The sequence below is a fragment of the Oncorhynchus kisutch genome, linkage group LG29, assembly GCF_002021735.2.
Source record: "Oncorhynchus kisutch isolate 150728-3 linkage group LG29, Okis_V2, whole genome shotgun sequence".
Taxonomy (NCBI): domain Eukaryota; kingdom Metazoa; phylum Chordata; class Actinopteri; order Salmoniformes; family Salmonidae; genus Oncorhynchus; species Oncorhynchus kisutch.
Genome location: NC_034202.2, coordinates 10981689 through 10994988, shown reverse-complemented (window position 1 = coordinate 10994988; position 13300 = coordinate 10981689). Strand labels below are relative to the sequence as shown.

Below are 13300 nucleotides of genomic sequence, written 5' to 3'. Positions count from 1 at the left end.
AATATTTCAGATTGAGAAAGGTTCTTTATAGAAAGGTACCTTATGTGTATCTTTGTAGTGATTCATATGTTGATGATGTAACAAATATTTGCTGGTCTATGGTGTGTAATGAGGAGCAACCAGACGCTGCACTTGACACATTTATGAAATTGCTTATTCCAGTTACTAATTAGCATGCAGCCATTAAGAAAATGACTGTGAAAACTGTTCAATCCCAGCAGATTGATGAGGAATTGAAAAATGGTATGGTTGAGAGGGATGAGACAAAAGATATTGCAAATATGTCTGGCAGCCCAACTGATTGGCAAACGTACTGCAAATTAAGAAATCATGTGACTAAACTAAATAAAAATAAACTATACTATGAAACAAAGATAAATTATATAAAGAAGGATAGTAAAGATGCTTTTGGGCCTTAAATGCCCCAAAGCTTCATTGAATCAGATAGCTCATTCATCACAAAGCCCACTGATATTGCCAACTACTTTAATGACTTATTCATTGGCAAGATAAGCAAACTTAAGGATGACATGCCAGCAACAAACACTGACACTACACATCCAAGTATATCTGACAAAATTATGAAAGACAAGAATTGTACTTTTGAATTCTGTAAAGTCAGTGTGGAAGAGGTGAATAAATGATTGTTGTCTATCAACAATGTCAAGCTACCAGGGACTGGCAATCTGGATGGAAAATTACTGAGGGTTATAGCAGACAATATTGCCACTCCTATTTGCCATATCTTCAATTTAAGCCTGCTAGAACATGTGTGCCCTCAGGCCTGGAGGGAAGCTACAGACATTCAGCTACTCAAGAATAGTAAAGCCCACTTTACTGGCTCAAATAGCTGTCCAATCAGCCTGTTACCAACCCTTAGTAAACTTCTGGAAAAAAATGTGTTTGACCAGATACAATGCTATTTCACAGTAAACAAATTGACAACAGACTTTCAGCACACTTATAGGGAAGGACACTCAACAAGCACAGCACTTACACAAATGACTGGTGATTGGCTGAGATAAATGTATGATAAAATGATTGTAGGGGCTGTCTTGTTAGACTTCAGTGTTGCTTTTGACATTATCATAGTCTGCTGCTGGAAAAACACATGTGTTACGGCTTTACACCCCCTGCTATAATGTGAATAAAGAGTTACTTGTCTAACAGAACACGGAGGGTGTTCTTTAATGGAAGCCTCTGGAACATAATCCAGGTAGAATCAGGAATTCCCCAGGGTAGCTGTTTAGGCCTCTTGCTTTTTAAACAGTTATTTTTTACTAATGACATGCCATTGACTTTGAGACAAGCCAGAGTGTCTATGGATGCGGATGTCTCAACACTATACACGTCAGCTACTACAGCGACTGAAATGACTGCAACACTTAACAAAGAGTTGCAGTTAGTTTCGGAGTGGGTGGCAAGGAATAAGTTAGCCCTAAATATTTCTAAAACTAAAAGCATTGTATTTGGGACAAAACATTCACTAAGCTATAAACCTCAACTAAATCTTGTAATAAATCATGTGGAAATTGAGCTACCTGAGATGACTAAACTGCTTGGAGTAACCCTAGATTGTAAACTCTCATGGTCAAAACATATTGATACAATAGTAGCTAAGATATGGAGAAGTATGCCCATAATAAAGCGCTGCTCTGCCTTCTTAACAGCACTATCAACAAGGCAGTTCCTACAGGCCCTAGTTTTGTCGCACATTGACTACTGTTCAGTCGTGTGGTCAGGTGGCACAAAAAAGGACTTAGGAAAACTGCAATTGGCTCAGAACAGTGCAACACAGCTGGCCCTTGAATGTACACAGAGAACTAATATTAGTGATATGCTTGTCAATCTCTCCTGGCTGAAAATGGAGGAGAGATTTACTTCATCACTACTTGTATTTATGAGAGGTCATGTTGAATGCACCGAGCTGTCTGTCTAAATTACTGGCACAGAGCTCGGACACCCATACATACCCTACAAGACATGCCACAAGAGGTCTCTTCACAGTCCCCAAGTCCTGAACAGACTATGGGAGGCGCACAGTACTACATAGAGCCATGACTACATGGAACTCTATTCAAAATCAAGTAACTAATGCAAGCAGTAAAATTAGATGAAAAAAAAACAGAGAAAATAACACCTTATGGAACAGCTGGGACTGTGAAGCGACACAAACATAGGCACACACACACACATACGCACTATACACATACATACACATGGATTTAGTACTGTAGATATGTGGTAGTGGTGGAGTAGGGGACTGAGGGCACTGAGTGTGTTGTGAATTCTGTGAATGTATTGGAAGGCAGCAGCTAATGGAGTTACATAATAAATACAAATACACATAAGAACTCACATGGTACTGGTCGGTACCTTTTAGGGTACATGTGCGGATAATCTAGTATAATGGTACATTGTTCTATAGTTGCCATGGCATCATCGTAGCCAGACTAAGCAGAGAGCTCCTGTAAATGTGTACATAGTTAATTATTTGCAAGTGTTTTTATTTATTTTTAATTTTTTTATCAGCTGTTTTGTTTTATTGCAAATTTCTGGTGGTTTTGACCCACAAATTTGCAGATGGACTGACAGGTCAACTAGCTAGCCAAGCCAAAAAGAGTTGGCATTTATAAATACTGAACTTCACGTGAAAATGCGCTGATCCTCCCGTAGACCATGTGGACACACTGTTTCTAGTGGTTGATGTATTGCATTGCAAGAAGGCAAAAGTAGCCGTGTAGAAGCTTTGGGGAATATATGATGGTAGTCTTTTTCATAACAAAAAAAAACAGGCAGCTAGGCCTAAATAGAATAACAAAATGCAATCATTTGCTGTAAGTGAGAAGAGTGAATATATATGTGTTATACCTTGCATTCAAAAATAATTAGCAATAGGCATCCCATAATCCATAGGCCTAATACATACAGTGGGGAGAACAAGTATTTGATACACTGCTGATTTTGCAGATTTTCCTACTTACAAAGCATGTAGAGGTCTGTAATTTTTATCATGGGTACACTTCAACAGTGAGAGACGGAATCTAAAACAAAAATCCAGAAAATCACATTGTATGATTTTTAAGTAATTAATTTGCATTTTATTGCATGACATAAGTATTTGATACATCAGAAAAGCAGAACTTCATATTTAGTACAGAAACCTTTGTTTGCAATTACAGAGATCATATGTTTCCTGTAGTTCTTGACCAGGTTTGCACACACTGCAGCAGGGATTTTGGCCCACTCCTCCATACAGACCTTCTCCAGATCCTTCAGGTTTCGGGGCTGTCGCTGAGCAATACGGACTTTCAGCTCCCTCCAAAGATTTTCTATTGGGTTCAGGTCTGGAGACTCGCTAGGCCACTCCAGGACCTTGAGATGCTTCTTACGGAGCCACTTCTTAGTTGCCCTGGCTGTGGGTTTCAGTTCGTTGTCATGCTGGAAGACCCAGCCATGACCCATCTTCAATGCTCTTACTGAGGGAAGGAGGTTGTTGGCCAAGATCTCGCGATACATGGCCCCATCCATCCTCCGCTCAATACGGTGCAGTCGTCCTGTCCCCTTTGCAGAAAAGCATCCCCAAAGAATGATGTTTCCACCTCCATTCTTCACGGTTGGGATGGTGTTCTTGGGGTTGTACTCATCCTTCTTCTTCCTCCAAACACGGCGAGTGGAGTTTAGACCAAAAAGCTTTATTTTTTGTCTCATCAGACCACATGACCTTCTCCCATTCCTCCTCTGGATTGTCCAGATAGTCATTGGCAAACTTCAGACTGGCCTGGACATGCGCTGGCTTGAGCAGGGGGACCTTGCGTACGCTGCAGGATTTTAATCCATGACGGCGTAGTGTGTTACAAATTTTCTTTGAGACAGTGGTCCCAGCCCTCACTTTCCTTATGATCATTGATGCCCCACGAGGTGAGATCTTGCATGGAGCCCCAGACCGAGGGTGATTAACCGTCATCTTGAACTTCTTCCATTTTTTATAATTGCGCCAAAAGTTGTTGCCTTCTCACCAAGCTGCTTGCCAATTGTCCTGTAGCCCATTCCAGCCTTGTGCAGGTCTACAATTTTATCCCTGATGTCCTTACACAGCTCTCTGGTCTTGGCCATTGTGGCGAGGTTGGAGTCTGTTTGATTGAGTGTGTGGACAGGTGTCTTTTATACAGGTAACAAGTTCAAACAGGGGCAGTTAATACAGGTAATGAGTGGAGAATCGGAGAGATTCTTAATGAAAAACTAACAGGTCACGTTGTCACATGTAGCTTGATGTTAACACATGTTACTTCACATGTTGTCATGTTATCACATTAACTACACGTAAAATCACATTAGATCACACAAGATCACGTGTTCACACGTGTTCACGTGAAATTCATGTGGTTTTTCCGTAAGGGATCTGCTGTCTGTACCAGCATTGTGTTATTTGGCTGGACTGAGCTTTGTCCTGAGAGTGTGTTTGTTCTATGGTTCTAGGCTAATTGGTCAGGTCAATGGTGTGTGTAGAAGGTCAGGGACAGCATGTACTCTCCTAAAGCAGTTACAATGCCATCAGCTAGGACATAGCCCTAGCATAATTACATTAAACTTCCTGCAGCACACAAGCGCTTGCTCGCGTTGCGTGTCACATGCGCATCACGTGTCACATACGCACGCACACATGCACATGCACGCACACACATGCACGAATACACATGCACGCACACACACTCACCGGACACACGCACACACACACACTCACTGGAAACACGCACGCACAAACACACTCACCGGACACACACACACACTCACACTCACACAGTAACCTTTTGCAGAGAAGTTGAAGACACACTCAGCAGTGACTTAGAAGGGACATGAAATCTTTGTTGGGACAGACAAAGTTATTCCTGGTATCCTACCTCAGTTCTCCTCCTGTTATGTACTAAATGTCTCTTTTCTGTTGTTCTGTGTGTGTCTGTCTGTGTACTGTCATGGGTTTATTCTTTATACGTGTGTTGATACTGTATCATTTTACAATAGCATGATTTTGGTGCTTGCATTTGCGTTCCAATCGTTGGCCTTTGTGTTAGAGCTGAAAGTTTACTGTAATATCGGCACATCGAAACAACACCGACAAACACAACAACAACGGTTTGTTTGTTTATTCCATGCAGACATTCTGTGAGTGTGTACCCAGCTCCTCCCAGATCAAACACCGCTGGTCAGACTCAGACACAGTCAAAGAGACCCCCTCACCCACGAAGGTAAGAGCGCCCACACACCTTACCTCTCTCACACACACACACCTATAACACAAACACACATGCAGGCTACTAGACCCACCAGATTACTCTCTTACACCTCAAACTTCTAGTTTTGTAACACAACCTGCCCAACGTTAAAATTCTACACGCTGTAGCACCCCACTGTGAACCTGACACAAAACTTTGTGTTCTGGTGCAGTTAACATGCAAGCAAATCCTAAAATAATGATGAATAATCTTATATTCAGTATTGCAGTTATATCTATTTTTTTATGTGGTGAAATGTGTTTGTGGAAAGATGAAAGTCCTCTAATGTAACTTTGAATCCCGGGTCTGACTGGAAAGATCAGGCGGGAAGTGAGCTGGCAACTTGAAGGGTTGCTGGTATCAAATCCTAGATGCCATCGCCTGCTGTTGTGCACTTCAGAAGGTACTTAAACCCCCCCCAAAAAGCTGCTCCACTGGTGCTCAATGTATGTGTGTCTTTCAGAGAAGCCAATGCTGACTTGGGTCTAATGTAAATCAAATCACATTTTATTGGTCACATACACATGGTTGGCACATGTTAATGCGAGTGTAGCGAAATGCTTGTGCTTCTAGTTTCGGCAATGGAGTAATATCTAACAAGTATTCTAACAAATTCACAAGAACTACCTGAATAAGAATATATACATATATGGATGAGCGATGGCCGTGCGGCATAGGCAAGATGCAGTAGATGGTATAGAACAGTATATACATATGAGATGAGTGATGTAGGATATGTAAACATTATTAAAGTGGTATTTTTTAATGTGACTAATGATAGGCATAGGCAAGATGCAATAGAACCGTATATACATATTTTATTTATTTGACCTTTATTTAACTAGGCAAGTCAGCTAAGAAAAAATTCTTATTTTCAATGACGGCCTCGGAACAGTGGGTTAACTGCATGGTCAGGGGCAGAACGACAGATTTGTCAGCTCGGGGGTTTGAACTTGCAACCTTCCGGTTACTAGTCCAACGCTCTAACCACTAGGCTACCCTGCCGCCCCATATGAGATGAGATGCGTTATTTTAGCTGACTAGTGATACAGTTGATTACATACACTTAAGATGGAGTCATTAAAACTCGTGTTTCAACCACCCCACAAATTTCTTGTTAACAAACTATAGTTTTGGCAAGTCGGTTAGGACATCTACTTTGTGCGTCATGACACAAGTCATTTTTCCAACAATTGTTTACAGACAGATTATTTCACTTATAATTCACTGTATTGCAATTCCAGTGGGTCAGAAGTTTACATACACTAAGTTGACTGTGCCATTAAACAGCTTGGGATATTCGAGAAAATCATGTCATGGCTTTAGCAGCTTCTGATAGGCTAATTTCCATCATTTCAGTCAATTGGAGGTGTACCTATGGATGTATTTCAAGGCCTACCTTCAAACCCAGTGCCTCTTTGCTTGACATCATGGGAAAATCAAAAGAAATCAGCCAAGACCTCAGAAAATAAATTGTAGACCTCCAGAAGTCTGGTTCATCCTTGCGAGCAATTTCCAAATGCCTGAAGGTACCACGTTCATCTGTACAAACAATAGTACGCTAGTATAAACACCATGGGACCACGCAGCCGTCGTACCACTCAGGAAGGAGACACGTTCTGTCTCCTATAGATCAACATACTTTGGTGCGAACAGTGCAAATCAATCCCAGAAAAACAGCAAAGGACCTTGTGAAGATGCTGGAGGAAATAGGTACAAAAGTATCTATATCCACAGTAAAATGAGAGGCTGCTCAACAAGGAAGAAGCCACTGCTCCAAACCGCCATAAAAAAGCCAGACTGCGGTTTGCAACTGCACATGGGGACAAAGATCGTATTTTTTGTAGAAATGTCTTCTGGTTTGATGAAAAAAATATAACTGATTGGTCGTAATGACCATCATTATGTTTGGAGGAAAAAGGGGGAGGCTTGCATGCCAAAGAACACCATCCCAACCATGAAGCACGGGGGTGGCAGCATCATGTTGTGGGGGTGCTTTGCAGCAGGAGGGACTGGTGCACTTCACAAAATAGATGGCATCACGCGGATGGAAAATTACGTGGATATATTGAAGCAACATCTCAAGACATCAGTTAAAAGTTAAAGCTTGGTAGCAAATGGGTCTTCCAAATGGACAATGACCCCAAGCATACTTCCAAAGTTGTGGCAAAATGGCTTAAGGACAACAAAGTCAAGGTATTGGAGTAGCCATCACAAAGCCCTGACCTCAATTCTATAGGACATTTGTGGGCAGAACTGAAAAATCGTGTGCGAGCAAGGAGGCCTACAAACCTGACTCGGTTACACCAGCTCTGTCAGGAGGAATGGGCCAATATTCAGCCTACTTATTGTGGGATGCTTGTGGAAGGCTACCCGTAATGTTGGACCAAAGTCAAACAATTTAAATGCAATGCTACCAAATGCTAATTGAGTGTATGTAAACTTCTGACCCACTGGGAATGTGATGAAAGAAATAAAACCTGAAATAAATCACTCTCTCTACTATTATTCTAACTGTCTTAGGATCCTAACTGACCTAAGACAGGGAATTTTTACCTGACTAAATGGAATTGTGAAAAACTGAGTTTAAATGTATTCGGCTAAGGTGTATTTAAACTTCCGACTTCAACTGTACCTTTATTAAGTACATTTATTACAGTGGCTAGAGATTTGAGTCTGTAGGTTGACAGCAGCCTCTCTATGTTAGTGATGGCTTTTTAACAGGTTGATGGCTTTGAGATAGAAGCTGTGCATCTGTAAACGTTTGTGAGTGTTTTAGGTGACAAGCCAAATTTCTTCAGAGTGTTAGGTTATTTTCCTGACACCACACTCCGAGGGCCCTCACCCCTCCCTGTATGCCGTCTGGTAATCAAGCCTGCCACTGTAGTGTTATCTGCAAACTTGATGATTGAGTTGGAGGCGTGCGTGGCCAAGCAGTCACGACTGAACGGGGAGTACAGGAGAGAGCTGAGAACGCACCCTTGTCGGGCCCCAGTGTTGAGGATCAGCAGGGTGGAGATGTTGTTTCCTACCTTCATCACCTGGGTGCGGCCGGTCAGAAAGTCTAGGATGTTGCACAAGGCGTGGTCGAGACCCAGGGTCTCAAGCTTAATGACGAGTTTGGAGGGTACTATGGTATTAAATGCTGACCTGTAATCAATGAACAGCATTCTTACAAAGGTATTCCTCTTGTCCAGATGGGTTAGGGCAGTGTGCAGTGTCGACCTATTGGGGCGGTATCAAATTGGAGTGGGTCTAGGGTAACAGGTAGGGTGGAGGTGATATGCTCCTTGACTAGTCTCTCAAAGCACTTCATGATGACAGAAGTGAGTGCAGCAGGGCAATAGTCATTTAGTTCAGTTACCTTAGCTTTCTTGGGAACAAGAACAATGGTGGCCATCTTGAATCATGTGGGGACAACATACTAGGATAGGCATTGATTGAATACGTCCGTAAACACACCAGCCAGCTGGTCTGCGCATGCTCTGAGGACGCTGCTTGGGATGTCGTTTGTAGCTCTAAATCCTAAGCTAAATTTAGTCTAATGTATCTCTAAACACTAGACTGACTTGCATCTAATGTAGCTCTAAAGCCTATGCTAACTTGGTTCTAATGTAGCTCTAAAGCCTATGCTAACTTGGTTCTAATGTAGCTCTAAAGCCTATGCTAACTTGGTTCTAATGTAGTTCTAAAGCCTATGCTAACTTGGTTCTAATGTAGCTCTAAAGCCTATGCTAACTTGGTTCTAATGTAGCTCTAAAGCCTATGCTAACTTGGTTCTAATGTAGCTCTAAAGCCTATGCTAACTTGGTTCTAATGTAGCTCTAAAGCCTATGCTAACTTGGTTCTAATGTAGCTCTAAAGCCTATGCTAACTTGGTTCTAATGTAGCTCTAAAGCCTATGCTAACTTGGTTCTAATGTAGCTCTAAAGCCTATGCTAACTTGGTTCTAATGTAGTTCTAAAGCCTATGCTAACTTGGTTCTAATGTAGCTCTAAAGCCTATGCTAACTTGGTTCTAATGTAGTTCTAAAGCCTATGCTAACTTGGTTCTAATGTAGCTCTAAAGCCTATGCTAACTTGGTTCTAATGTAGCTCTAAAGCCTATGCTAACTTGGTTCTAATGTAGCTCTAAAGCCTATGCTAACTTGGTTCTAATGTAGCTCTAAAGCCTATGCTAACTTGGTTCTAATGTAGTTCTAAAGCCTATGCTAACTTGGTTCTAATGTAGCTCTAAAGCCTATGCTAACTTGGTTCTAATGTAGTTCTAAAGCCTATGCTAACTTGGTTCTAATGTAGTTCTAAAGCTTAACAAGACTCTTCACGTCTCAGGCTCGGTTAGTCATCAAATGATCATGGTTCATCTGAGTTCTTATTCCAGGCATTGTCACAGATGGAGATTTGAAGTGTTCTCATTGAGAGGAGAGGGGATAGGATGAAGCATTTTACTGTCAGTAGCTGTGGAGAACAGCACAGCACGGCTCAAGTGTTAATAAAATCCAATTAGATTTGATTTGTATTGTCATGATATGGCTGTGGCATTTTCTCTCTTTCTGGCTTTCACCCTCTCTGTCTCGGCCTGTCTATGCTTATTTTTTCTGTTTCTGCCCGTCTCTCTCTTCCTTCATGTTTTATTCCTCTTTCCCCCTCTCTCTTTCACCCTCCCCGTCTCTCCCCTGCTCTCTTGCTCTCTCTCTTTCCTTCTCCCCCTCTTTCTCTCCCTCCTCATCTCCCCCTTTCTCTCTCTCTCTCCCTTGAACCACCTCACCCCATCTACCCTCTAACTCTGAGGAGAGGAGGATGAGAACTGAGGTGCTCATCTACAAGGAGGATTTAGGGCTCCTTCACGACATCAGCCTCGCCTCGTCAGTGTCTCCATCACCATGGCGATCGCATTCAGGGGATTATCACATATTAAATGTCACATTTGCGCATGGAGCAGAACAGGTGGCAAACCCTGGCTCAATAGAAATACCTCAATTAACCATGGATTTAGCTTGTGTTGCTGTACCACCCCACATGAGTGCATGTGGGGAGGTACAGAATATTAATGTGTATGTGGAGGTCTGTGGGTGGGTATGTGTGTGTGTGTGTGTGTGTGTGTGTGTGTGTGTGTGTGTGTGTGTGTGTGTGTGTGTGTGTGTGTGTGTGTGTGTGTGTGTGTGTGTGTGTGTGTGTGTGTGTGTGTGTGTGTGTGTGATCATGCTGTATCTCCTGTGGTTTTCTAGTTACCTAATGAGCGGATGGAGCCCGTCATCTAGCCACCAGCCTATGACCCAGTAATGTCTCTACAGGGAGGTCTTGCCTCCCAGTGTGCCTCCTCTCATCCCAGAGTAAGCTGTCTGAAACAGAAGAGAGGGAGAAAGTGAGAGGGAGAAAGTAAGAGACAGAGAGAGAGAGAGAGAGAGAGAGAGAGAGAGAGAGAAAGAGAGAGAGAGAGAGAGAGAGAGAGAGAGAGAGAGAGAGAGGTAGCGAGAGCAGGGCCCATAGAGAGAGAGAGCGTTTGAGTTTTTAAAATACCTTTATTGGGTCTGGGAACCCACAACACGATAAACACTCAAACAAACAAAAACATGGTTGAACATCAATTAACCCTTGTGTGGTTTCATATTTTTGTTATTTACCCAATGTTTGCAAGCCTGATGAACCCTCAAAATGATTGGGTTTTTAAAACAATACAGCCATAACATTTTCCATAAAAATACTTCATGCTTAATACTTAGATGTTGACTTATATCAATTACAAGCAACATAGACAGCATACTGTAACGGCGTTCTTCGTTTGTTGAAAGAGAGGACCGAAATGCAGCGTGGTGGTTACTCATGTTCTTTAATGAATGAATGGTGACGATACATGAAATAACTAATAAATACAAAAACAACAAACGGAACGTGAAACCTAATTACAGCCTATCTGGTGAAACTACACAGAGACAGGAACAATCACCCACGAAAGACAAAGCGAAACTCAGGCTACCTAAATACGGTTCCCAATCAGAGGCAACGAGAATCACCTGACAGCTGATTGAGAACCGCCTCAGGCAGCCAAGCCTATACAACACCCCTAATCAGCCGCGATCCCAAATACTACAACCCAATACGAAATACAATAACATAAACCCGTGTCACACCCTGGCCTGACCAAAATATATAACGAAAACACAAAACACTAAGACCAAGGCATGACACATACATGGTTAATATTTGAAATTGAACTGCTAGATTACATTTATCAGTAAAGTGCTGTTTTTTATAATCAAGACATGGGTGGAATAAATCATGTTTATCTTGAACAAATATAAATTAAACAAGGTTTTCATCACTATTGATGTTTATTGCTTTGAACTGAACAAATTGGAAGGACACATTTTACATACAGCATTTTATGGAAATGATATATGAGCCCTATTGAACACAAATTAAGGCTGGTCTACACACCACATGAGGGACAGAGTTTGTGTGTGTGTTGAAGAGGTATTTATTGCACTTGATGCATGTGTACTGTGTCTTCCTGTCCTTCTTGGATCCACACATACCACAGCGCTTCTTCTTGTTGCTACCGGATGCAATCTAGAATGATGAACACACTTAGTTCAGGAATTTTACTAACATCTCATTCACTCACATATATAATTACATCAGGCCAAGGTACGATAGTCAGACACACACACATGCAGAAACATCACTCACACTTATGTTCGGTATTGGAGTTGTTGGTTCTGTGGGTCGGGCAGATGGGGCGCCAGTTTTCTCAAACTCACGATGGCTGCAGAAGCTGGGGTCCTTGGGGTATGTTGTCTCCTCTGGATTTGAGGTCTTACCAATGCCTTGCCCAGCTCCTCTAGAAAGAGCTGTCTCCTCTGGAGCTTCCCTCTGTTCCAATCTGGGTTCAAGCCCATCCAGAAGATCAACACGTTGTACGCTGAGATGTCCAAGAATATCACAAGTGACCAGCATAGGGTTCTTCTTTTGCAGCTGTAGCCAGTCACCAGCTTGTCTAAATTGTCCACCCCTCCTTTTGTGGCATTGTAATCCATTATGATTTCTGTTTTTTGATGTTCCTGGCCACAGATTCTTACATCCCTATGCAGCGTACTCATGAGTACCATATTTCTGCTTTTCTTTGGCACGTAGGACACTAGGGACGTGTTGGCCGTGAACACAAACAAAATTGATAGGCCTGTTCCGTGTATTCAACAACTGAGGTGGGAACTCTGGCTGGGTTTTTCATACCATAGTCAGCTTCCTCTTGAGGAGCTCCTGTCCCAGCTTGTGCGAAGTAAAAAAGTTATCGCATGTGATATTGTGGCGGAGTTCAGGTGTTCAGGTGTCACATCTAGGACAACCTGCGTCCCTTGGTTCTTCTCTGGGGCTCCTCCATCTGGTTTCCCTGTATACACTTACAAGTTCCACACATATGATGAAGCAGCATCACAGGCAGCCCAGATCTTGGTTCCATATTTTAGATGGTATGTACTGCCTGAAGGGGCAGCGTTCCCCTAAATGGCATAAGCTGCTCATCAACAGTAACGTTTGGCCCAGGGTTGTAAAACAAGTGAAGGCGGTCCACCCATTTGTCCCACACTGACCTGATTGCAGCTAGCTTGTCTCTCTGCTGCCGAGTTGGTCTGGTGTCTCTGCTGCCGAGCTGGTCTGGTGTCTCGGTTCTGGAAGCAGATAATCCAGGAAATAATGAGGAAGTTTTCCAGAGACATTGTTGCAAAGACAAATTATCTGCTAGTTTCTGTCTCCCAAAGGGATTCGGTGGATTCCCCATTGGATCTCAAAACACCATGCATGTAAATGACTTTGGCCCATCTCAATCTATCCCTCTCCAAAAACATACCTTCCCTCCAAATTAGTGCACTCCAGAATGATTTTCTGGATGGTGTCTGGGATGATCAGTTCAAAAGAAGACTTTATGTCCTGCACATGAGTAACCGCCATCCGTGTCGGCCCTGGTTGCATCCTTATCACATTGGCAGCTATGCCGTGTGGCTCCTTCCTTGGGCAAGAAGACCATTTAAT

General features: G+C 42.5%; 1 protein-coding gene across 3 annotated transcripts in view; it reads left to right on the top strand.

Moving 5' to 3' along the window:
* fibcd1b (fibrinogen C domain containing 1b) overlaps positions 1 to 13300 on the top strand; it is a 322405-nt gene that overhangs the window by 78763 nt on the left and 230342 nt on the right. For all 3 annotated transcript variants that reach the window (XM_031809373.1, XM_020465256.2, XM_031809372.1), the window contains exon 2: positions 5157 to 5246. In XM_031809373.1, coding sequence (XP_031665233.1) covers positions 5157 to 5246 — 90 coding nt within the window. The remainder of the gene's footprint in view (positions 1 to 5156; positions 5247 to 13300) is intronic.